The following is a 24,926-nucleotide window of genomic DNA, read 5'->3' as shown; positions in this document are numbered from 1 at the left end:
GAGTTACCGAAGCTAATAGACACCACACCGTTAATACCGCTACTCACCTCAAGACATGAGGTCGAAATCTTAATTGCATAACCACTATGCCACTCTTCAAACCGGAACGCGTAAATCCTTTGCAGCATAAACAGGATAATGGTAATGTCATGCGGGCTACTACTAGCTGCTACTGCTAAGATCATTTAAAAAATTATAGCATTTACATGATTCTTAACTTAATTGAATAATAAAAATAATCTTAAACTTAATTGCTTGATTAGGAAAGACGATACAATGCAATTTTTTATCTAACTCTAAAAACAGGCTGTAATTTAGATATGGTTTAGTTCGAAGTATCTTGAGCTATGATTTCTTTCCAGATTGCCGTTGGCCGTAGCACACGAGATCACCCCATTGACGTCGACTTAAGTTTGGAAGGTCCCGCCGCGAAGGTATCTAGAAAACAAGCAACAATCCGTCTCCGTAACAGTGGTGAATTCTTCATGTCCTCTGAAGGAAAACGCCCTATATTTGTTGACGGACGTCCCGTTTTGCAGGGAAATAAAGTCAAGCTGAATCACAATAGTGTAATTGAGGTAAGCGAGGATTTCAGATATGCATGTTGCATTAATGATTTATGGAATTGTTCTTCTAATATAATCAATAATTTAGGAATCTGAATCGATACCTTATCGCGCTGATGGAGGACATCGACGGAAAAATATCATTAAAAAATCGAATCTACTACTATACTCGCTTTCCGTTTTATTATTTGAAATAAATATTCACAATAACGCATTCAACTTTTGTTGTAAATACATAATAATAATGGTGAAATGCTAATATAGAATTTTATATGGTTGTGACGACTAGAAAACAATTTTATGGTCCGTGAATACAATAATAACGCCACCACACGACTGAATTTCTATATTTAACTATATTTTAATGCTAGTATTGTATTTTTCATTTAAACTTTCATTGATTTTCTCGTTCATTTTGTTATTAAAAAAATACATCTTCCACTGTCGGCAGTAATAAAATGTCTGTCTATCTTGGAAGTTTGCGCTGGTAACCGTTATATTTCTCGTTTCACTTCTTAAGTTAAGTCTCAATTTGGATATAGATCAGTATTCACTTTAGAATGTATGTATGTGGGCTTCACTAAACCCTTAAAATTAGTTGAGCCCCAGGTTCGTATTACATTCTACAACTTATACGCCTCGGAGCGGAGGTGAAATTTATTGGTTTTAGACTCATTAATTTCGTTGATGTAAATGGATAGATAAGCTGTTAGTCAATGGCTCATAAGGTGTGACGCGATGTTCCTTCCTACATGCTAACTTCCGACTTGTTATACTCGTAATAATTATAAGATAAACGTCATGAGTTTTATTTGTTTATATAACTCAACGAAAAATTTAGTTTCAAGCAAAAAAAATTGCCTTCATTTTATTAAACAATCTCACTGACCTTACAATTATGTAAATGCTCTGTGAAAATACGGATGACATTCGTCGGAAAACAGAAATGTTGGTTTTGTTAGTCATAATAGTACTATTAATATTATAATTATTCTGTTGTTTTATTTTAAAAAAAAATTAGTTTTTTTTGTCGGTGTTTTTAAAAGTATCACATACAAAACTGGGAAAAACCACTGTTTTTTTTATAGATCTGTATACTAGACTGTCTCTGGCCCGACAATGGTTGGCCAGGGCATACAGACGGCGTAATGAAATTTGCGTGACATAGAGACAATTAATTTGAAGTCCCAATTGCATTAGGATACTAGTTTTCCTATCCTTGACACATTATTCTGTTCATTATACAATGTCATTCGTTCTACACCGCACGTACCATTTCATTTTGAAGTTTTTCTCAAAATAATGTACGTAACATGTATTTAAGGGTACATGTCGTCGTGGCCTAAAGGATAAGACGTCCGGTGCATTTGTGTTGAAGCGTTGCAACGGTGTTCGAATCCCAGGCGGGTACCAATTTTTCTAATGAAATACGTACTAAACAAATGTTCACGATTGACTTCCACGGTGAAGGAATAACCTCGTGTAATAAAAATCAAACCCGCAAAATTATAATTTGCGTAATTACTGGTGGTAGGACCTCTTGTGAGTCCGTACAGGTAGGTACCACCACCCTGCCTATTTTCTGCCGTGAAGCAGTAATGCGTTTCGGTTTGAAGGGTGGTGCAGCCGTTGTAACTATATTTAGAACTTAGGTAGGTGGCGCATTTACGTTGTAGATGTCTATGGGCCCCAGTAACCACTTAGCACCAGGTGGGCTGTGAGCTCGTCCACTCATCTAAGCAATAAAAAAATAAAGTATGTTGGTTTCGATTATACGTGGTTTACCTTACTTTGTTTCTTTGAAACTTAAATACTGAATCAGATCACATTTCCCGCATTTTTCCTATAAGTGTCCGCCGCGTTTCTCGCTGAATTTTAGTGGGTCGCGATTCCGAGCCGGTGTCAAGATTCACACGAGAAGCGCGGAAGCGAGAACGAGGAAGTGCTAACTCGTCTTATTTTCAGACGTCACCTTGCTTAGTCAACTTTATAAGCATTGACGTAAAGAGCGAGTATGTAATTTGGTTTTTTTTTTAAACTAAATTTGTTTTCTTCGATCTTTGTTACAGATCGCGGCACTACGCTTCGTTTTTCTCGTCAACCAAGATCTCATCAGTGCAATACGTCAAGAAGCCGTTAAAGTTACTATACCTGTATGAAAGCTCGAATTACAAATAAATAAATTATTCAAAATAAAACATATTTTTTTTATTGAGAACACATTTATTTGGTCAATTTTTGAACAATTTAAAACAAGATACCACTCAAAAAACAATTACTTTTACCAACTATTTTAACAATATCTCGCATTTGTTTAATTTTGCCAGTACTGCTATAAATTATAATGTACACATACTCAAACAGAGCAAACATTTATAGTATATTACGTCTATCACCCAACTATTATCACGTGCTTCGGTACTGGCATTAAAAGATATGCATTAAATGAATTAACGACAAAACAAATCCTAATAAATCTATATATTAACTCCGTAACCCTTAAAATTAATCGGTAAATCATCACTTTATATACAAATACTCTTTTAAATCACGTACATAATACAATAACGATGGCCAACGAAGTGCAAGAAAATAAAATATAACAATCCACTCATAGTGCTTATCAAAAATACGAGTTTTTTTTTAAAGTCTATAAGTAATAATAATTAAAAACAAAAGTTTTTTAATATATAAATATCAAGTATTAGTATCAGTCGTCAGCTCCAGTCTAGCTCGATATAAATTAACTAATTTTGGAGCTGTTTGTTTTCAACAATTCCCTTGAAACGAATGTTGGGTAATGGAATAATGTAAGTAATGGAATAATATGTTCAGAATTTCAAAACCAGAGCGGTATTCCAGTTTCTTTATTCACCACTCGTTTATATTTACGTAGTTGTTCAACTGATTACTCCGATCCAAAATTATTCTAATTAGGCTTATACTTTTCATTTAGAATTCTTGTAACTAAAGATGCGCATCTCGTCGCAAATAAAATAAATACAAATTTTTAACATAAATCTCTAACTTTTTGGTGAATATGCAGATTAAACAATACCATTCGATCATAAATATAGGTTGAATTAAACATGAATCTGGAATTAACAATGTTAGAAAAACTTTACAAAACAAACAATGAAAACATTGGAAACTTCTTACCCATTACAATTGGACGTAATACGTATTCTGCAACAACTATAAGATAAGATATTTAACAAAATAATGAAAAGAACAAAATTCAACTTTCATATTTTGTACATAGATTATCCTAACCACTTCAACAAACTACCAAATCTTACGCGATCATAAATATTTTATAAATAATAAAATCTATACAATCAATCAACGTGAATACATTACAATTAACTATGTTTTATTAACTACAAAGGCAACGCTTTCAATACATGTAATGCAGGACTTAAAAGCAGATATTTGGTATAATTATTAAACACCCTGTACAAGATATCAAAATAGTTGTATTAATTTTCATAAATAGGCACGTTCAGGCAAAACAATAATATGGTGAGTGCCTTGAAAATGAGATCAGTGCAAATTCTTTAAGATGTATATTATTGGAGTAAAGGTATAAAACACAAAAAAAAGACACCTAAATTATTGCCATTTCAGCTGATAGCAGCACTAGCTAGAAAGGCACTGTTAGCGCGTTATCCAAATTGGTTGATCGCATTATTAGATGTATTACCATTATTGATAAAATCCGAACTTAAAGCGAGTGCTGTTATCTATGTAATATCTAAGGCAACATCGGAAGGCACAAAAGCATTTACATAACAATAAAAAGCTTCAAAAAAAAAAACAAATTGTATCTTGATTTATTTTAAGCGCAGATAATGCTACGTAAATACTTTTTACCAGTTTGCTTCCCCTCTTTTCTACAATATCGAAGATTTTTTATATTCACTACATACGGTTATTTCACGGTTTTTATTTCATTAACTACCTAAATCTAAAGTACGATTACAAATTTTATTTATATTCAGGACCTGTACCCATTTACTATATAAATAATGTAAATATAACAATAACGCATATTTTATATACATATGTTATTAACTACACGTCTCCTGTGCTTCTGTTATCTAATCTAGATAGCATAAAATATATAATTATCTTAATTTAATATAGGTACATATCTCAATATGCGCTTACTATTTAAGTGAGCAATTCGAACCTTCGTACATACGTGATGGTCAGTCACACTCAAAAAAAAAGGAAAACTTCATAAACTTTTATCCTAGTAACATAACAAATCTTTGTAGCTTTATAGAAACACTTTCGAATACCCAAATATCCTTAACTGGATTTAGATTTTATTTACTTGGGAAAAATCTGTTTATTGTAATATGTAATAAATAGTAAATATCTGTATATTGTAATGTAAGTTCTGTATATGTATAAATAGTAAAATTAATTACTATTTTGCGGGAAGGTAGGTACCACCTACTAGAGAATATTTACAAAGCACCAGACTGTATTCGCTATTTTGAATTAATGGAACTATCTGAAATAAACTTGAGGGTTCATAATCATAATTCATGATTTGAATCACAAGAAACAACTGAAATCAAAAGTTGATAAACGAAAACGTATCCTATAAAAATTTACAGCACAATAAAAAAAAATACACAAGAACGAAAACCATAAACCTTAACGTTGCGAACTATTTGTTTTTACTTACTTAAAAAAAAAATTAACTTTAAAATAAATATTGTAAATTCTCTTTAATCTGAAAAAACTTAATATTTACACATACTTTACGCCCTTACACAAAATGTTATTTATAGATGATAGAATGACGGTGTACAAAACGAGTATATCATAAAATTTGAAAAACAATAACAAAATACAGATCAGATCATATTGCGCGATCGTGCAATGCCTAATTATTTTCTTTGTTTTGTATATCACTCTTAAATTATAGAATTTGGCTTAATACATAATAAAACACTTAGATATGTCAACAACCTTAGGTAACATGATATAATTTATAAATGGAATTATTATATCAGGAATCGGACCTTTGCCATGGTGGGATTGTTTGTATTTAGGTTTAGGTCCAAAAAAATTTCAAACTTTTACTTCAAACAAGCTTCCTTAATCATGTTTTAATCTTATCGTGTATTTAAGATGACCTGTAGAGGCATCACTCGGTTTTGGCTGTGATATCACAAATTTTGTACTGTAAACAGACTTATATTTGTGGAATTTTTCAGCCAAAACGTATGTATTTTTCCTGTGACTGAATACGGCTTTAATTTTTTTTTTCAAAGCCATTTTGTCGATGAATTGGTTTTTCTCTAGGAACACCCAAGGTTGCCATCTTCGTCCAGTTAAATCAGGATTAAAGTTATCATTCTCTGGTGTACTGGCGTAATGCGAACCGTTTTCCGCTTTTTTAATTACCATTTTAGGTATCGATTTTTTTATTTTCTTCTTTTCTTTGTGCATTTTAAAATGAATTTCATCAATGCTTTTTAAAACATCTTCAAATTTTGGCTTCGGTTTTTTCAGATACTTAGCGACAGTGTCCTGTGTTTGTCTGTCTTTAATACTAGGCTTTGGTGAATCTTTGGACAATTTCATTTTTTTCAATTTTAATAAACTATGTTGTGGTAAAACTAATTTCACCTTAAGATCTCCAATGGATTCTTTTAGTGGTGGAATGTATTTTTGAGCAGCTTTAGTTATTAAAGGACGATTAGCGTGTACATCACTTATAATGGAATGCATGTAATTTTCATTTGTGTTATCACTATGTTTACAAGTTTTGGTATCACTCTGTAATCGAAATTCATTTATTTGTGATATTTTTGAGCCCTTGTAATTTTTTATTTTAAGTAATATACCAGAGCTCTTTTCTTCGGAAGTAGTTGATGATACTTCTGGAGAACTGGGGGTAATCAAATTAGTATCTCCCTCAGTCGTTTTATAAGTGACACTGTCTATACTAGATTCGCAAGAATGAATGGTTTCATCTTGAGCGCTACCATATGTCTTTAAATTAATAATTTTTTGTTCTATTTTGTAGACATTGTCGTTATTTCTAAAAGTTCCTAAAGGAGAAAAGTTACCGATATCGACGTTTTCTTTATTATCTCTTATTACCTCATTGGTATCTATATCGTTAACCATAAAATTATTATCATATCTATGTTGATTAACTAACGCTTCTACTTCATCTTGAGTATCAGACAGTATTTTTTCTAATGATTCTCTATCAAACGCAGGCTCTTGCGTAATTCTACTGGGCCAATTATGAAATGATTTATTTTCACTCAAATTAGCGCTATACAGTGCTTGCACTAAGTCCTCATCGTCTTGGTAAGTCTGAACTCTATAATCGTAATCATTTTCTGGGAGTTCATTAGTAGAAATATCAGAAGCAGCATTTTCAAAAAATTCGTTGAGCTTAGGTGATACTGCGTCATTTATAAAAACGTCTTCAGCAATTTCATCACTAACGACAGTTTCAATACATGCCACATCTTCAACCCACGAACCAACAGGTGATTGTTCTTCACTGCTTTCGAAAATAAGCAACTGGTCAGAATCTTTTCTGTCTGGTATTTCATCCCTTATTCCAATACTGTCATCGTGCTTCTTTAAATTGTCATTATTTTCATTAGTAATACTTAATTCAGAACATTGTGTATGACATACCTTTTCTTCAACATTTTCTTCATCATCTATAATACATTCGTTATCTATAAAGATGCAGTAAGACACGTTTTCTTCATTATATACTGAAGAAATGGAATTTCTTCTGTTATTTTGAAAGATATTGCAAATATTTTGTGTTATAATAGCATTATTAACTTTTTTCCGCTTCGTAGTCCATATTAAAGAATCTTCCTGTTCTGACCCATTTTTTATTTTATCCAAAGCCGAATCTGAATATGATCTTTTCAGAGTAATTCTTTGCCGTAAGACAGCTCCTGAATAATTATCGCATTCAAAAGATACATTATCCAAAGTACAATCTATAATATTTTCTTCAGAATTACTCACAGCATTGTTTCCGTCATCTTCAACTTTGTTACACGAATCAATGTTATACCTCTCATTGTCATTATTTAAAATGGTCACATCTGTTGGTAAATTTGAAGTTTCTAGGTCAGTCAAATGATCCTCGCAATGAAGGTGTTCTGCTGCTATACGGTCTTCCGGCACAAGTTGCTGACAAAAACTTTCTACGTGTTCTTCTTTGTCGATGTCTAATTGACCCTTAGTTTCTCGCAGAACAGTATGATCTGGTTGAATAAATGGGTCTTGTGTATTACAACCGGCATTTGGTGAACTGTTGCTTTCGTTGCATTTCCAGTTTCTTTCTTCATCGAAATTATTCTCATAGTCAGCGCACTTACTGCATGAGCCCAAATTATCTACTAACGGTTCCCCATCTAAGGTTAAAATTGATGTATGATTCAGACTCTTTATAGGATTTTCTAGATGATTATTTTGCGTTTGACTGGATTCATTCGTGTGTAAAATAAGTTTTTGTAGCCAAGGAGAACAAAGTTTAACTTTGGAAATGTTAGTTTCTCTTTTTATATTAATCTCGGAAATAAATGCAAGTTCTCCAGTAGTATTTAAAAAGTCTAATTCTTTTTCTGGCTTACCATCATCTTGGAGTGAATATGTGTTTCTCGAATGAGGGTTTTCAATATTACAATCATCAGTGATGTTATATTCATTGGTGTTATTAGTAGATGATTGCGAATTATGCAATTGACCATCGCCATGAAATACAAAATCAATTGAATGATTTTCTGTGGTAGGTGTACTTTCAGACTTTAAGGTGTGTGAACTAGTATCTTCTAAAGGATGAAGTGTTTGACATATGTTCGATTTTGAAGGACATTTACATGATTTGTCCGATGTATCTATATCACTATCTGAGTTTACTTTCATTTCATTAATGTTCTGGAATTCTTCTTCATCTAATTTATTTGAAATTTCATCTAGAGCATTTATTTCTTGATCAGTTCCGATACTGACGATATTTTCTTCTCTGTTACAGTTGAAATGAATTTCATTATTTTGGTACTTCTCATCAGTATATTTATTTTCATTCGATTTTTCTTCTCTGATGTTATTGTAGGTTTCTATAAGGTTACAACTTGTTTCCATGTCCATAAAAGTTTCATTAGTATTGGAACTGTGTGAAACTTTTGTTAAGTCATGATTCTCAATTAGATTCGGTAATTGGAATTCTATATTCAATACTTTGTGATTATCATCAACTTGCATATTTGATACTTCAATCTCTGATAAAATGCTTGAAGAACCTTTTGAATCACTCTCTGTTTTAGTCTCAACTTCGGTTTTTATATCAGATAAATCTGCTACAAGTTCAGTGGCTTCTTCAATAGAATTTTCTTTGTCACTTTGAAATGCTGGTGAATTTATATCATTTTGTAAAATTATTGTTTTTATATCAGTTACATCAGCTACCTGTTTAACACAGTCTTCATTAAAATTTTCTTTATCACTTTGAGATATGGAACAGACTGGGTCTTTTTGCAAAAATATTTTATTTTTTATATCATTTACATCTGGTGCAATTTCAGTGTAATCTTCAGTAGATTTTTCTTTGGCCCTTTGATATAATGTTGAATGTATTACATCTTTATGGAAAACTATTTCTTTAGCATCATTTTTTAAACTGAAATCAATAGCCATGTCATTCGATTTGTCATGGTGACTAAATACTTCCATAATAGAATCAGAAATTTGACTCTCTTTTACAGATGGTTTTAAATCACGAGAATCAGTAGAATCATGATTGTCCAAATGAGTTTTATTTGGATTTGTCAAATTATCATTGACATTTTGCAGATTTTCTGGATTCTTTATAATTACACTGTCAGTTCTAATAGTTGGTGAAGGAAGTTGATCAGTTTTCATCACCTCTACAGACTGTGGTTTTATTTTTCTAAATTTACTCAACTTTACAGTTTCTTTTTCAGATTCAGCAATTGGAGAGAGCTGATTCGTTAAATCATTTAATGATGCTTTATCATTAGGTCCGGGTTCAGATTCATTTAATGTAGGAGGAATACTAGTTGTTGTTCCTTTGTTAGCATTAACAAATTGCTGGTTCACTTCTGGGAAATTAAACTCTATATCATTGTCTAATCTTGGTAAAGATGCTAAGCACATGCCAGAACTACTTTCAAAATCTTGTATACTATAATTGGATTTTATGGCGTCTGCATTATTAAGATACTGAGTTTCTGCCATTTTACAACTTGTAATTTTATCATTTGGGTTAAATGGGCTTTGAGATTTGAAATGATTATTCTCATCTACAGAGTTCATTGAAGGAGATTTAACCAACTGAGATAGTGGATTTGAAATCTTTTCAATTATTCTTTCACCAATGTTTTGTACTGGAGCTGCAATTTCTACATGTAACATTTTGGGACTGCAAGGTTTTATCTCAAAGTTACATCCGACTTCCTTATGGATTACTGACTGACTTATTTTTGCTTCTACATCCAAAGGTGATAATGGACGGGCTAATCTATCACCACCTGATATAGAACTAGATTTTATTACAGGATGAGGAGTGTCAAAATGTAAAGGAGACTTGAAAGAATTTATTTGTGTAGAACCAATTGCTTCTTCAAATTGGTTTAGTAGCTCCAGATTACTATATCCTTTTATATTTTCAGGTAATTTAGAAACCTTCTGGATATGATCATATTTACCAAGTTCTTCACTAGGGACATTAACCAAACCAAGAACATACAACTGTTCTTGGTTATTTAAAACAGGAGGGCCAGTTTTTTCCTTAGAATCTTTGCTGGAATTCACATCAATACCCTCATCATCTCCTTCATTCCACATTTGTAGAAACTGTCTAACATTAAGGTTCTTTTTGTTACTAGATTCTGTATTATTATTGGAAATTAAACTCGATTTTGGCATTGCAGCTTGTGTTCTCATAAGTGAAGCATAGGGATAATCATGTCTCATAAAGTATTCATTTGGTACTCTGTTTAAAGTTGAATCAATACTTCTTACACTTGTTGTTGATGACTGGCTAATGTAGCCACAATCTTCTTGAGTAGAACCATGCGTTTGTGTTGTATCATTACTGATTATAGAATCAGTCGGAGATATAGCTATAGTATTTGGTGAGAATTGCTGCATATTTCTTGAAACAGTATTGTTAAAAACCATACTTGCATGTTCATAGGCTTTCTGGTTTATATCTTTTTTATAATATGGATGTGGGGGTACAGCATGCATATTCATTTGAGGATAGTTCGGTAATATTCCTTGACTTTTAACAGAATGATATTTAGTAGTTTCACTGACATAATAGTTGTCAAAAGTATGATAATTTTTTATTCTACCATTTTCATAATCTACATATATTTTATTGTTGCCATCATAAGGAAGTTTGTTTAAAGAAACTGGTCTAATAGATCCTTCTAATGGATATTGTGATAATTTACCTTGAGGATAGTTATTAATAGGTCCATATACAGGATGCAAAATTTGATTGTTGTATGGTATCCCACAATTGTTTTGGGCATTTACAGGCCTTGGATACCTCTCAATCATATGATCACTTAATCTAGAGTCATTGTACTGGAAATGGGGATAACCAGGATATGGCTGTGGGGTCATTGACTTCGATAATTCATACCTCTGGGAGTGTAAATTAGGATGAAACGGATAAGGATAATTAGTACTTAAATTATAGTCATACCTTGGTGGTGGACATCTGTCTTTTATATTTGGATATGGCTTAAAACGAATATTTGGTTCTTGACAATAAGGTTCAGGATACATAAATCCAGCTTCTTCTGCTACTGTTCGGTTTGGTCTTGATGCTGGAGCTGATCTTGGACCTACACAACTTGGATATTCTGGGAATTGGTAGAGTTCAGGTGGTCCATATTGTCTTTGATGACGTAAGTTACCACTTCCAGAAGGCCAACTTTGAGCAACTAAACGTGAGGATTGGTTGAAAGGCGGCACAGAAGAATCAACACTTTTAACAACTTTTGTATCATTATTTACTGTATTCACAGCATAAGGCACATCACAATACTTTGTTTCAGAAGCAACAATATTACGTTTCACGTTTTTAGACAGAAGTGGATTTCTATCTGGTGCTTGAGTGATAGGGTTTTCATCATTTTTGTACATAGGAGGTACCAAAATCCGCTGCATATTTTCTTGGAATGTCTGTCTTGGAGATATGTTTCTTGTAGGGTTTTGGTAAATTTTATGGGAAAATTCAGGTGGTCGTTGGTGATATACGTTGTTTGAACAAGGCCATGGTTCAACTCTGGCTTTTTTCAAATAGCAATCATTCTGCGACGGCGGTATCACCCGATCTGGTCCAATAACAGCACAGGGCCGTGCACTCAGTGCATCCACTTTACCTGATGAGTTAGATCCGATGTCTTGATATAAGTTATTTTGATTGCATTGAATTGTTGTCCCACCTTGAGCGTACTTGTTAACATCATTGTTACGCTCACCCAGTGTCGATTCGGTTCTCAAATCCTTAACATCCATTTCCACATGAATTTTGGTACATAATTCTAACTATTGTTAACATTTTTACAGAAAGCTCCTCGATTTCTAACAGAGCGTATTGTCCAGACACTCCAAGAGACGATTACCATGCTGAAATATAAACAAAATTTACAATGACAACTGTCAAAACACTGCCACATATGAATTGAATAGCATCGTTAGAATTTATTTAAAACTACTTAGATTGTATGATATGAAAGCTATACCTTTATTTTATTTGATTTCTAAATATATCAATAAAATTTCCAAGGAAACACCGATTAATTTAATACGGTCCTCCACAGTCGCCCATTTTGTAATGTTGCATTTGCTTAAAACAACATCGCACTTCCAAAATCATTTCTCAAAATAGTCGATTAATTGATCGAGTGGAATTGCATAGCTTACTACAGAATAACAAAGAATTTAAAAGTGCTGGAACGCATTTTACCGATTGAAAAAGATTTGACCATTTCATGAGGTTAAACCGAATTAAATTACTCTTAATTATATTTAAAAAAAACGACGATGACAGTAAATTCGCATACTGTTTATCTTCATGATGTTAATCAGTTTGCGAATTATAATTCAACAAATACATATACGATGTTTTTATTTTATTGTGTTTTTAATAAATATTTCAACGCTGTTTGTAAATACTTCCAGATGGATTTCAGCTGTAAGTGGTAGTGAAGACCTACTTTCGTCCTAACATCCAACTCCAACGTTCATTCTCCATTCTGCTAAAACGTGATTGAATGACTTTTAAGGTGCTTATGTGAGTGCGGGACGTGTAATCGAGCACTTCACAACACTTGCATAAGTCATCATGACTGCTTATAATACGTAAGCATTCCATTAAATCAAAATTGATATGGCGAAATGAGATGTAAGCTGATTTATTTGAAAATGTAATCAATTGAGATGAAATTAAACGAAACGAGATGAGAAATATAGTCTCACTAAAATGATGGTTCTTAACTGAGATTTTTTGGAGGAACTGAAGAAGCTACGTTCAGCGGCTTTGTTACATATCCCCACATTTGTATAAATACTAAACAGTTAATAAACCACCCCCACAATATATTTGAACCTGAAGAAACCTTAAATGAACAGAATAAAGCAATTCACAGAACTTTGGTCTTCACGTTCCCGCCAAAAAGTTTGTTCCATTTTACTTTTCGTACAACAGGAATAGCAAATTTTTATAACATATATTTGATGGCTTTAAGCTATGAAGCTTTGCCCTTTTCTGTATTAGCAAAATTTTAACAGGTAGTTTACATATGTATACTTTAAGTACCGTACATACCTATACATTTTTTCTCCTAGTTACGCCGAAAGTTCGGTTTTCCTCCCGCTGTACAGGGAAGAAAGTGTCACTTTTCCTACCTGGGTACAAGTGCGCATGCGCGTTAGTGTCTACGTCAGCTCTCACGCATCTAAAATTCTCCGCCATTGTTGCGCTCGGGTAATTTGCAATATTGTGTTTAGTAAAAATTGTGTGTAAAAGTGAAATAAACAAAATGCAAAAGAAATTAATACTGAAGTATTAAACAAAGATGAGTTCATCAGACAGTTCTTATTCAATTAGTAGTAGTTTATTTAAAAATTCAAAAACAGTTAAATTGTTTTTTTATGAGTATGAGGGGCTCCGCCCCCCCTACCCCTGCCAGGGCTTCGCCCATGGATCCCGGCTCGGTACTCCACGAACTTTCGGTCTGGTAGGAGAAAAAAGAGTATGTGCACCGCGGGAAAAAAGTAGGACATCTCATCCCGCGTGTTTGCCACCCTCGCCTACGGCTCGGATGACAATTTTACATCCGGGAGGAAATGTCCTACTTTTCTCCCTTGGTGCACAATGTATGTTTACAGTAGTAGCATGAGTGTAGAGGTAAGGAGAACCGTCTCTGTGTGTGAAAAGTGTCCGTTAAAATCAGCTTAATAAGGGTGGCGCTACAGTACCAAGCGGGTAAATTTAAAAAAAGGCGCTGAAATTTATTTGAATAAGATAGAGAAATAAAAAAGGACGAAAGAACTGTAAGCACTACAAAATCACAAAAAGTAGTTTATTTAAAGCTGATAAGAAAATGCAATCGATGTCTCCACGTTTTACCACAGCAATAATTTTAGGTATATTGACGAAATTAGTTTGGACTACGTAAACATGTGAGGTCTTGTATATTACACTAACTAACTACTCTAGTCATTAACCACTCGCACGTTTTACTCTGTTAATTTGCCTCTCTCTGTACCGTGCACGTCTGAGGAGTTTTATATATTAAATTTCTTAATTCAGCATACCTCAATCAGTTAACAACTGCTCAATTCATATTATACCCTATGCTAGCTAGCGCCATTCTGGAGGATTTTTGAACTGTTATTTATTATTATTTAATGCTGAAAGTGGGACACTTTTTCAAACTTATCTCTTAAGAGACGATTCTCCTTACCTCTACCCTCCATAAGTAGTAGGTATGATACATACTTTAAGCTTAAATAATACACTTTCAAGATTAACAACAAATTTATTTTCATGTTTGAAAGTTTCTATTTTTGTGTTTTGGGCTTTTTGGTGGGAAAGCGAGGAGTGAAGTTGTGAGAATTGTTGCATTTTGTATAATTAGTGTTCCTTCAGGTTTAAATGTGTAATAACGGTGGTTTATTAACTTTTTAGTATTTGTGAAAGTGCATAAATGTGGAAAAATGAAACAAAGCCGCTGGACGTAATTTCTCGGGATCCTCCAAAAAGTCTATTGAGGAAGTCTCAGTAAATGACCACCATTTTAGTGAGATTGTATTTCATCCCATATCATCTCATCTCATTTCATTTCATACCATGTTTCATAATATTAATAAACTTCATTTCATTTGACTTCATATTAACATTTGCAGAGTTAATTACTACATTAATCAAATTACTTTCTCCACAATATACCTATACCGTCCCACGCTGCTAATTTGATTCATACTTACACTGATATTAATAATGGCTAACATGGACAGTTTCCTTCGTTTTTTATTATTATTCATAAACAATGGGGTTGGCAACTGTCAAAGTGGCGCTGGTGTGCATTGTTCCCATAACATTCAATATTTGTATTGGAATTTTTGATTAAAAATTATTTTAAGCACAATGACGCGTTGTTTTGTACCAATATGCTCAGAAATTGGAGTACATCAATTCCCGAAGGACAAGAAAATTGGAAGACTGTGGTTAAAGGCCATTTGACGCGAAAAACGTACTCCCACAAAAAGTTCGAGGTTATGTCGTAAACACTTTGTGGAATCTGACTATGAAAACATTAGTAAATACACAGGTATGCTTCTTTCTGTCAAATATTTATAATGCATGACTAGGTGTAGCACACATCTTTGTTCTCTTATTAAAATAATCCTATAATAATTAGTTAGGCACACTATTAGTTGCTAACATATTTTGCAAGTAGATTTATGCTGTAAGGAACCTATTAACAAACACAAAATCAGACCGGAGGAAACACATTCCTCATGAGCTGTTGTTCATTATCAGCTGTTACTATTGAAAGTTCTATCTAAATCGCTGCATCCATTGCAATAACAAATATTTTGAAACTATGGTCAGGTTTCCTTGTGATACTATATTTAAATGTTATTCTGTGTTGTAGGTGTCAAACATTAACATAAATATCTGAAGAAAGGTGCTGTACCATCTATATTTTCATGGAATATGAAACCAGTTTCTGAAGAAACAAAAAGTAGAGAAGTTATGTAATTTTAGAGAAGGAATTGTCGATAAAAATAATTAAAAATATTCCTGTTTTTTTATTTCGACAAGTATGTATAGTTATAATACAGATATTTTTCATACAATGCTTCTTTGAAAATATTTTCATAAAAGATATCTAATTTATTTAACATATTATTTATAAAATTATTGTCTTTTTCAACATAATCACTTTGATGTCCTTGTAGGTGTAAATGACCAAGTTGCAGTATGTTTTGCCTGAGCAGTATAACTGTCCTTGGATTTGATAATAATATGGGCAGGTTTTTTTAGAGACAATATCCCGTTACATTGTTCTAAGTAAGGCACCGTTGTTATATTTATTTCATGTTTTCTGCTAGCATATGGACATTTCACTTCAATTATAGCTTCTTCGCCCAACACACCATCAGGAGATGCAGCAAGATATGGGCGCTCTTGGCTAATGAAAATGCCACATGGCTCCACTAGCAAATCATATATATTAGCATATTTTGCTAGAGCATTTTTTTCATTTTGTTTCAAAATTAAAATTTTGGTCATATAGCTCTAATCTGAAAAAAGTAAAATAATATATTAGTTGGTAGGTAATGTGTGTAATATGAGCAATTCTTTTTGCACATGCTACAAGGAATAAAGTTCCTAAGGTACACAATTTAATATTATTATTATAATAGCTACCGGAAACAGTTTGAGAGAAGTTTTCTAAGTTAAAATAAAACATCAACATTGTACCTTTAAACAAAATCCACTTTTTTTCTTCGTAAAGATGCAACACGTTTTCTCAACTCCTCCTTTAATTCTTTAACTATCCAGTTGGAATACATGTTGTAAAACTGTTTAGCACTACTTAGAAAGTAATAAGAACCGTATCAAAGTCACAAAATGCCGAAATATCACGAACGCAAAACACACAAAATGGCGGCTCTCTGTGACAAGGGAACAAGCTACGCTGGCGACATCTGAGAAAAGCTTTAACCGGCCAACCCCATTAAAATGGCAAAAAAATCTTATACCTGACAGTGACACTGGCCAAGGCACAAACCGTGCGCGGTGCGAGCCACAATAAAGACAACAAAAAACAAATTGTGTTTTGCACATGTAGGAACTTCAAAATTTTCTGAAAATCTGAAATTCGAAGATCAGGTACAGATAAAAACAGTTCTCTTTTCGGAATGAAATTTGTATCAGTATCTTTAATTCTTACATTAATATTCGTTGTGTATGTAATCAATACAATATGGACATTAGCTGAAATATTCATACCGCCAGAATGCCGCCGTGGCGACAAATGTTTCTCTTCGTATTTAACTTCTAACCCTGTACAGAATTTAGTGTTTTATGCTTCCTTAAAACAGCAGCCGCTTGAGGAAGGGACTTCATCAAATTCGGTAACTAAAGTGCATACTTTATTGAATTTTGACTATCGGAACCCGGCTTCCATGTAAGTTTTAATGACACATTTGTATGTTTTAATTTTATTCTTCTTGTATAGACGAGCGAACGAGCTCACAGCCTGCCTTGTGGTAAAAGATCCCGGTGCCTAAGATATGAATGGCCCTATCCAGCTTCAGATTTGTCTCAATCATATAGCAAAACCATAATTTTTGCTAATTGTATTTCTGATGCACAATGTTTTTTTTTTCATTAGGAATTCATTTATAGATACAAGTTACGTGTTACAAGAATTGGTATCTGTCTACAGGATTTGTAGGCATTGCTGCATCACTTGATATGAGTACACGAGGCAGCTTATCCTTTACACTACAATTTTACCTGTGAAACAATTTAAAAAATACCAAAATTATTTAAATTTGGGACATTTTCTTTAGAAATCTGGTAACAAGTGTGCAGATGACATGAACTGAAGATTGCATATTGACACCTATTGATCTTTGTTTAGAAGTGGGTTAATATAGTCTGATGTTAAATAGATGATGATATAATAGTAAAGCAGTATTTATGTGATTTCAGTAATGTGCAGTTAAATATACCACGTAAAACACGTAACAATGGAACACTATATATGCATGTTGTCATGTTGGATGATAGCAAATTGTATAAATCATTTGATGAAATTCGGCAAACACATCCGTTACATACATGGCCATTGATAAAGTTTGTAGAACCACAAGCAGCCACATTTAACTTACTACAACATAATGTAAGTGTATTTATTAAAGATCAGGAATAAAAATGTACATGATGTATTCAAAATTATTAACTAACCTAAATAATTAGTGTTGTTTTCGAAGACCGTGATTAAAGATTTTACTTAAAAATGTGTTCAAAATCAAATAGCACAGAATCAGTACTTAGTTCATCTTGACTTATGCTTACTAGATAAAAAGTATATTTTATTAAATTTTATATGGAAACAAAAATTTGTATTTCCAATTAAAATACTTTCAAGAATAAAGAGTATTTAAGAGTGTAATTAAAAAAACTGTTTCAGAAACTGTTTATTTATAGTAATTATATTTTTATTGGTTGGCTATACAATACAAGTATAATAAAACAGTAGTAGACAATAATACTATAAAAACGTTTCTGTGACCAGAATGCTTGTCAAAGCCTTCTTCAAAGAATGTTGGTGGTTCAAGGTATATTATAGTCTTAGGAAAGTTCTCTATAAATGAGCTTCCACGAGGTTTTCTATTTTTTGTAAACATATATGTTATTAGTAACACTAAAATTGCATATTTAACATTTTTAGGATAAAGAAAAAAATTCTGGGGAAGACCGACATCTCCATCCTTATGCTCATATATCCACAGTTGTACCCTTGTCGGTATTAATTGATGATTTGAACTTACCATCTTCCAAAATACCTGGAGAATTATATCCCTATTTAAGGTAGTAAAATTGTAATTGTTTAAAGTTTCATTCATACTTATAATAATGATTTTATACTTGAGTCGTCTATTATCAAAGGTGGTAATCTGTGCATTTGGACAAAAAAATGTTATTGATATGTCAATACAGATTGACTTGAATATAATCGTCTCCTTCAAAGAATACGGTTCAAAACCTGCATTAAATAAAGGTTAATAGTTAACCTGTTATTTATCTAAGATGTCGTTCCGAAGAGTTTTGTGACTGCCAATGGAATACAAAGTCAATAATTCGTTTTTCTGATTTACCAATAATTGTCCAAAAGTCACATTGCCGGCTTTGATAATAGACGACTCACTTATATTAATGACTTGATTTATAAATGTTTATATTTAGCTTTTGCATTTCTGTATGTCTTTACTATTGACAGTTAAATTTGGCTAAATACTCTAAAGAATATCAAACAATATTTCTACAAATTGCGCAGTTCAGAATATTTTTTTGCAGGATTCGGGGAGACAAATTCTTGCCGATAATACAACACAATGTATTAAAATCACGAATGTCTCATTTGCTTCTTCTAAACAACAGCATGACAAAAGTCAATGTGACTGTAAATGTGTCTCCAGCATCATATGGTATATTTCGACTGGCTCTACATGTGAGTCTCGCTTTTGAGCACTTGCACAGTCTTGGATTCAGTGAGAAAGATGTTGATGATGTCAAAGGAATCTTTGCTGACACAAATTTGTATTTGTTGTCAGCCACAGTCTTGATAGCCAGCTTTCATGTGAGTGATTATTTTATTACCTGTACTTTTATTAAGTTTTTCATTAAGTTTATTCAAATGTTGAAGAATAAGTTTGCTATATTTTTCTAAACATGCAGTCTTGAAGGTACAGGGTTAAAGTGCTCAAATCCCTAGCGGATATTAAAATGTACCAGAGAGGTTGAGAGAAGAAATAGGTAATAGAACAGAATGGTTTACGACATGTACCACACAGAAAATCAACTTTAAACAAAAAATATTATGTATTTATTTTGAATACAGAAAGGAATAAGCTTTTAGGATCAATGACTATATTATATAAATGTCAATGCATATCAACCTAGTCAACAGTAAAAGTGAAAGTATAAAACTTTTGAAACATCTGATAAGAGGAATGAGATTAAATAAACACAACATTAAATTTACTTTTAGTTAAAAGTATTTTCACCATTTAGTTAAAAGTATTTTCACCATTTACAATAGTTTTAAAAGTGCAGAAAATAATTGATTTATTTTGTTATTTTGGATTTAATAATTACATCTCAAGTCTGTGAAAATGAGGTTGAAAGATGAATTTGATTAATCATTAACATGAATTTGAATATAAAATGCATATTAAGAAAAATGTTTTCTGTTGAAATTAAGTCGATTTAATAATACTGTTCCAATAATGCCCTTAAATGTAATATTACACAAAACTTTAAATATATTAGAATAAAATTTATGTTATTTTTACAGTTGCTGTTTGATTTTTTGGCCTTCAAAAACGACGTTTCATTTTGGCGGCGGAAGAGATCGTTGGCCGGTCTATCGGCGCGCACGGTACTATGGCGTGCCTTTTCACAATTTGTAATCTTTATGTACCTCATGGATGAGAGGACATCTCTACTGGTTTTGATTCCTGCTGGGATAAGTGCACTTATTGAGGTACAATCATACATAAGATATTTTATATTTTCGAAAGGACAAATAATACACTTATTTAAGTTATCACTTATTTAACGGTTATTATTTAACGCATCACTTAAAGGAATATACGTCCATAAAGGATAACACGTCCGGTGCATTCGTTTCGAGCGATGCAATGATGTTCGAATCTCGTAGGCCGGTACCAATTTTTCTAATGAAATACGTACTTAACAAATGTTCACGATTGACTTCCACGGTGAAGGAATAACATCGTGCAATAAAAATGAAACTCGCAAAATTATAATTTGCGTAATTAACGGTGGTAGGCCGGAGGAGATGTATGGAAATGGTAGTGCAAGGTCGAGGGGGAAGAGGTCGACCGAAGAAGACATGGATGGAGTGTGTGAATGACGATATGAGAGAGAGAGGAGTGAGTGTTGAGATGACGGCTGATAGAAGAGAATGGAAGAGAAAAATTAGCTGTGCCGACCCCACCTAGTGGGATAAGGTGGAGAAAAAGAAGAAGAACGGTGGTAGGCCGTTGTGTAGGTCCGCACGGGTAGGTACCACCACCCTGCCTATTTCCGCTGTGAAGCAGTACATTTCGGTTTGAAGGGTGGGGTAGCCGTTTTACTATACTGAGACCTTAGAACTCATATCTCAACATGGGCGGCGGGATTTACGTTGATGTCTATGGGCTCCGTTAACCACTTAATACCAGGTGGGTCGTCTACTCAATTGAGCAATAAAAAAAGTTTTATTGTTTCCAAGTATATATAATAATCTTAATGTTATAAAATAAAGAAAAAAATATTCTCAAAAATTATTATATAATGATTTTTTTTTAAATCATGTAACCACTCTAACAAAAATTACATATTTATTATGTTCCTTTTTTCAGTTATGGAAAGTAACCAAAGTTTTACATCTGCGGGTTTCGTTTAAAGCTTGGAAACTTCGAGTTTGGAGGGACACTAGCTCAGATGCAAACGAAAAGACGACTGCCCAAGCAGATGCGGAAGCGATGCGATATTTATCGATGTTGCTATACCCTTTGTGTGTGGCAGGCGCCATATACTCCCTTGTCTATGAACCGCATAAAAGGTAAATAGTGATTTGTACGTAAATTGCCATCTGTGTGACTGTGTGGGTAGTGAGAGTTTTTTAACGTTCTCGATAGCGTAAAAGTTAACCCAGTTTTGTATGCAGTTGGAAAAGCGCCCCTAGCGGCAAACGTACGCAAACGATTCCATTCCATACAAATATGAGCTAACTTTTACGCTATCGAGAACGTTAAAAACTCGCACTAAGCACACTGCACAGAATGCTAGCGAATTTATTATATTCTGTTTTTAAATTTTAATTAATTTGTTTTGGCTCGTAAAAATGAACGTTCACTCTTCTTGAAATTATTTGAGTAAAACTTGACAATGAATCTTACGACATTTTTTTGTTGCCTCATGTGAGTTCAAATTCATGCATTAACATAGACCAGTGTGCTTAGTGCGGGTTTTAATTCTTCCCTAAGGGCTATTCCAACAATTTTCTTTAACGTTCGCGATAGCGTACAAGTAAACTCAAATTTATATGGATTTCGAACGTTTGCTTACGTTTGCCGCTAAGGGCGCTGTTCCGACTGCATATAAATTAAAAAACTAAACTTAAACTCGCACTAAGCACACAGTATACTCGAGCTAGATAGGTCTACCGTTTAATAATACAAATTGTGATTGGTGCATTAAGATTACACTTTTGCTGCAGCATATGCCTTTTAATGCATAATTTATTCTCTAAAACTCTGAAGCTGGTATCACTTGTTGAACGCGTTGACTGCCACGCAGGTCACCGGTGTCCTACGCGGTGCACCGAAGTAATTATGTCGATTTCTGTTATTAAGACGACGGAATATTTAGCAGATTCTGGCCAATTCTGGGAAAGACGAATCTAAAGATACTGAGAATGAATCTATTTTTATGAGACCTAAAAGACTAAAACGTACATTAACAAACAAAAGAAGGCAAAGTTAGGCAATCCAGGGGCTTAGTAACAGGAATCGACATAATTACTTCAGTGCGCCGCGTAGGACACCGGTGACCTATTTATACAACGGCAGTCAAAGGGTTAAAAGAAAAAAATATTTGTTTCAGTTGGTACTCCTGGGCTTTACACAGCATAGTGAATGGAGTGTATGCTTTCGGTTTTCTATTCATGTTGCCGCAACTGTTCGTGAACTATCGGCTTCGTTCTGTGGCAGCGCTGCCGTGGCGCGCCTTCATGTACAAAGCCTTCAACACGTTCATAGACGATGTGTTCGCGTTTATAATAACCATGCCGACCGCGCATCGCATGGCCTGCTTCAGGGACGATCTAGTCTTCCTTGTTTATCTGTATCAGAGATGGTGAGTGATTCGAATGTACTCTATCGGAACGAATATATATTGATGTGGAACTTCTTTAGGCGCGTTGAAAGTAAAATTCCACTCGCGAGAGATTCGTTTCGGCTAGAGAAGAAAGATAAAATTTAGGAAGAGGGAACATTTAGAAAGAGCGAACCGAGTGGTGGACCGTGGAAAGAGGGAAAGGACTAAGCGAGTTAGGTCTTATTTAGTTTAGCGACATCTATTGGATTTCATATAAATTATATTGCAAGGCCAACAGTGTCAACAGTTTAGTTCCCAAAATATCTACAGAGAGCGGTATTTTAAATAAAAGTAATGTTTTAAATTATCACAAAAAAAAAAAATTAAGTTAAACTTAAGGACTTGTTTAGTAAGCATTGAATACCGGCAACAACTTCTTTCTAAGCTAATGTTCTTTCTCGAGGTACGTTGAAGTTTCACTTCTTTCACGTGCACCAAGTTGCACTCGCACCATATTTTTTTTCAATTATTAATTGCAATGTCTCTTTTTTTTAGGTTGTATCCTGTAGACAAAACTCGTGTAGATACAGGAGCGAGTATGGATGCAAGTTCAGAAGAAGTTGAAACGCCCAAAAAGAAAACAGAATAGCCAAATTATTTATCCATTAAAAGACAATAGAGGCTGATTGTCAACTCTATTATATAGATAAATTAATACACTGTATAGTATTATTATCGTCGGTTTCTGCAAGTCTTAGACACAATTAAAACTATTTTTACTTTTGATTCTCTTTTTTATGTTTATTATATTGATCGTGAGAACTAAATAATTCGAAGATTCGGAACTAATATAATGACAATAAAAAACTTGAACTTGAACTGTGAAAGTAGTTTTAGTTATGTATAGTAGGCTTATTCAGACGTAGGCAGCGGCTTCGTTCTGCCCCTTGCATTGTTGTCCTCCATGAGCAACGGTAACCACTCAGCATCAGGTGGGTCGTATGCTCGTCTGTTTACAAGGGCAATAAAAAAACTGACGTAGCCTTTAGTGAAGCTCTCTTTGACTACAAATACGAAACTTCTTATATATAGTATATAATATGACAAGGTAAAATGTACCTTCTGTCTGCTATGCACGTGTATATCCACTTCGTGCCGGCCGCTTGGTATTGAGTACCAAAAATAAGTGGAAAGGGAATATCAAGGACTTATATCCTTTTCGTGTCAGTATCTTTCGTATTATAATCGAATTAATGAACTAGAGCTGTTTCTAAAAATGAACACCATCATTGTTACAAAGTTAATGATAGTTGTTTATCCGGGGGAAAATTGTTTTTATGCGTCGTTGTTCAATTTGCTTTACAAGAAATACCTTCACTTTTCGTTGTGACTATTTATGTATTTTTGGTTATCAGGAAAACTATACTTACAATTATTATTGGTATAAATTGGGAAAATTTGTTTAATAAATAAAATGGAATTTGTTATTTTTTACATTAACGAAGTAAATAAATAGTATATTTACTATTATTTGCGTTTATTATTATTCGGAAATATTTGGACATGATTTTTTGTGCAGTAGGGAGTAGGCATATAAGACATAGTTAGACCATGAAATTAATTAAGTATCTATTACGTAGACATGAAGGTTTAATCTGTTAATTGTTTTGTATATTTTGGAACAATTTTATTAAATTAATTTTGTTGGATTTTAATTTGAAACAACTTAAAAGATTGAAAGGATCTCATTTGTGTTTCTAAATAAATGTAATAAATGAATTGTGTTATGTTTATTAACTTCTAGCTTGTCCCATAATAATATTATTTAACAAGAAAATTCTATATTGCTTAATGAAGCCGCCTCTTCTATTTCTGCCGTGAAGCAGTAATGCGTTTCGGTTTGAAGGGTGGGGCAGCCGTTGTAACTATACTGAGATCTTAGGACTTATATCTCAAGGTGTGTGGCGCATTTACGTTGTATATGTCTATGGGCTCCAGTAACCACTTAACACCAGGTGGGCTGTGAGCTCGTCCACACATCTAAGCAATAAAAAAAACATTAGTTATCTTTTCATCATCTGTATATGTAAAAGATAATAAAAAAGAAAAATGTGTGTATGAATGTACCCTTAAAGCTCGATAACCGTTAGTCCAATTGATATGAAACAGCACAAAGGGCA

At 33.3% G+C, this 24,926-nt stretch overlaps 3 protein-coding genes across 4 annotated transcripts in view; 2 read left to right on the top strand and 1 right to left on the bottom strand.

Annotated features, from left to right (window-relative positions):
* LOC101738766 (microspherule protein 1) overlaps positions 1-2,764 on the top strand; it is a 30,961-nt gene extending 28,197 nt beyond the window's left edge. The window contains exons 7-8 of the mRNA XM_004932306.3: positions 363-578; positions 2,636-2,764. Coding sequence (XP_004932363.1) covers positions 363-578; positions 2,636-2,725 — 306 coding nt within the window. The 3' untranslated portion in view covers positions 2,726-2,764. The remainder of the gene's footprint in view (positions 1-362; positions 579-2,635) is intronic.
* A 4-nt stretch (positions 2,765-2,768) lies between these two features.
* Positions 2,769-13,570, bottom strand: LOC105842466 (uncharacterized). Of its 2 annotated transcripts, none has more exons than XM_062668566.1 (2): positions 13,441-13,570; positions 2,769-12,239 (listed from the first exon to the last, which is right to left on the bottom strand). In XM_062668566.1, the coding sequence occupies exon 2, from the start codon at positions 12,126-12,128 to the stop codon at positions 5,682-5,684; it is 6,447 nt and encodes a 2,148-aa protein (XP_062524550.1). In that variant the 5' UTR covers positions 12,129-12,239; positions 13,441-13,570; the 3' UTR covers positions 2,769-5,681. The 2 variants fall into 2 exon arrangements, with proteins under 2 accessions (XP_062524550.1, XP_012551162.2); XM_012695708.4 differs by lacking the exon at positions 13,441-13,570 and adding an exon at positions 12,356-12,564.
* A 3,320-nt stretch (positions 13,571-16,890) lies between these two features.
* LOC101739094 (lipid scramblase CLPTM1L) lies at positions 16,891-24,525 on the top strand. Its single transcript, XM_004932308.5, has 8 exons — positions 16,891-17,317; positions 17,848-18,037; positions 18,590-18,729; positions 19,216-19,498; positions 20,216-20,404; positions 21,288-21,490; positions 22,534-22,785; positions 23,302-24,525. The coding sequence occupies exons 1-8, from the start codon at positions 17,049-17,051 to the stop codon at positions 23,393-23,395; spliced, it is 1,620 nt and encodes a 539-aa protein (XP_004932365.2). The 5' UTR covers positions 16,891-17,048; the 3' UTR covers positions 23,396-24,525.
* The last annotated feature ends 401 nt before the right edge of the window (positions 24,526-24,926 follow it).

The sequence above is a fragment of the Bombyx mori genome, chromosome 5, assembly GCF_030269925.1.
Source record: "Bombyx mori chromosome 5, ASM3026992v2".
Taxonomy (NCBI): domain Eukaryota; kingdom Metazoa; phylum Arthropoda; class Insecta; order Lepidoptera; family Bombycidae; genus Bombyx; species Bombyx mori.
The sequence above is the reverse complement of the archived record's forward strand: the minus strand, read 5'-3'. Positions and strand labels throughout refer to the sequence as shown.

Excerpts from the sequence above, each read along its gene's own strand:
- LOC105842466 (XM_062668566.1), bottom strand. The coding sequence starts at position 12,128 with ATGGATGTTAAGGATTTGAGAACCGAATCGACACTGGGTGAGCGTAAC.
- LOC101739094 (XM_004932308.5), top strand. The coding sequence starts at position 17,049 with ATGAAATTTGTATCAGTATCTTTAATTCTTACATTAATATTCGTTGTG. Across the intron at positions 20,405-21,287 it reads GGATAAGTGCACTTATTGAG|TTATGGAAAGTAACCAAAGT; the intron begins GTACAATCATAC and ends TCCTTTTTTCAG. Across the intron at positions 22,786-23,301 it reads GTTTATCTGTATCAGAGATG|GTTGTATCCTGTAGACAAAA; the intron begins GTGAGTGATTCG and ends TCTTTTTTTTAG.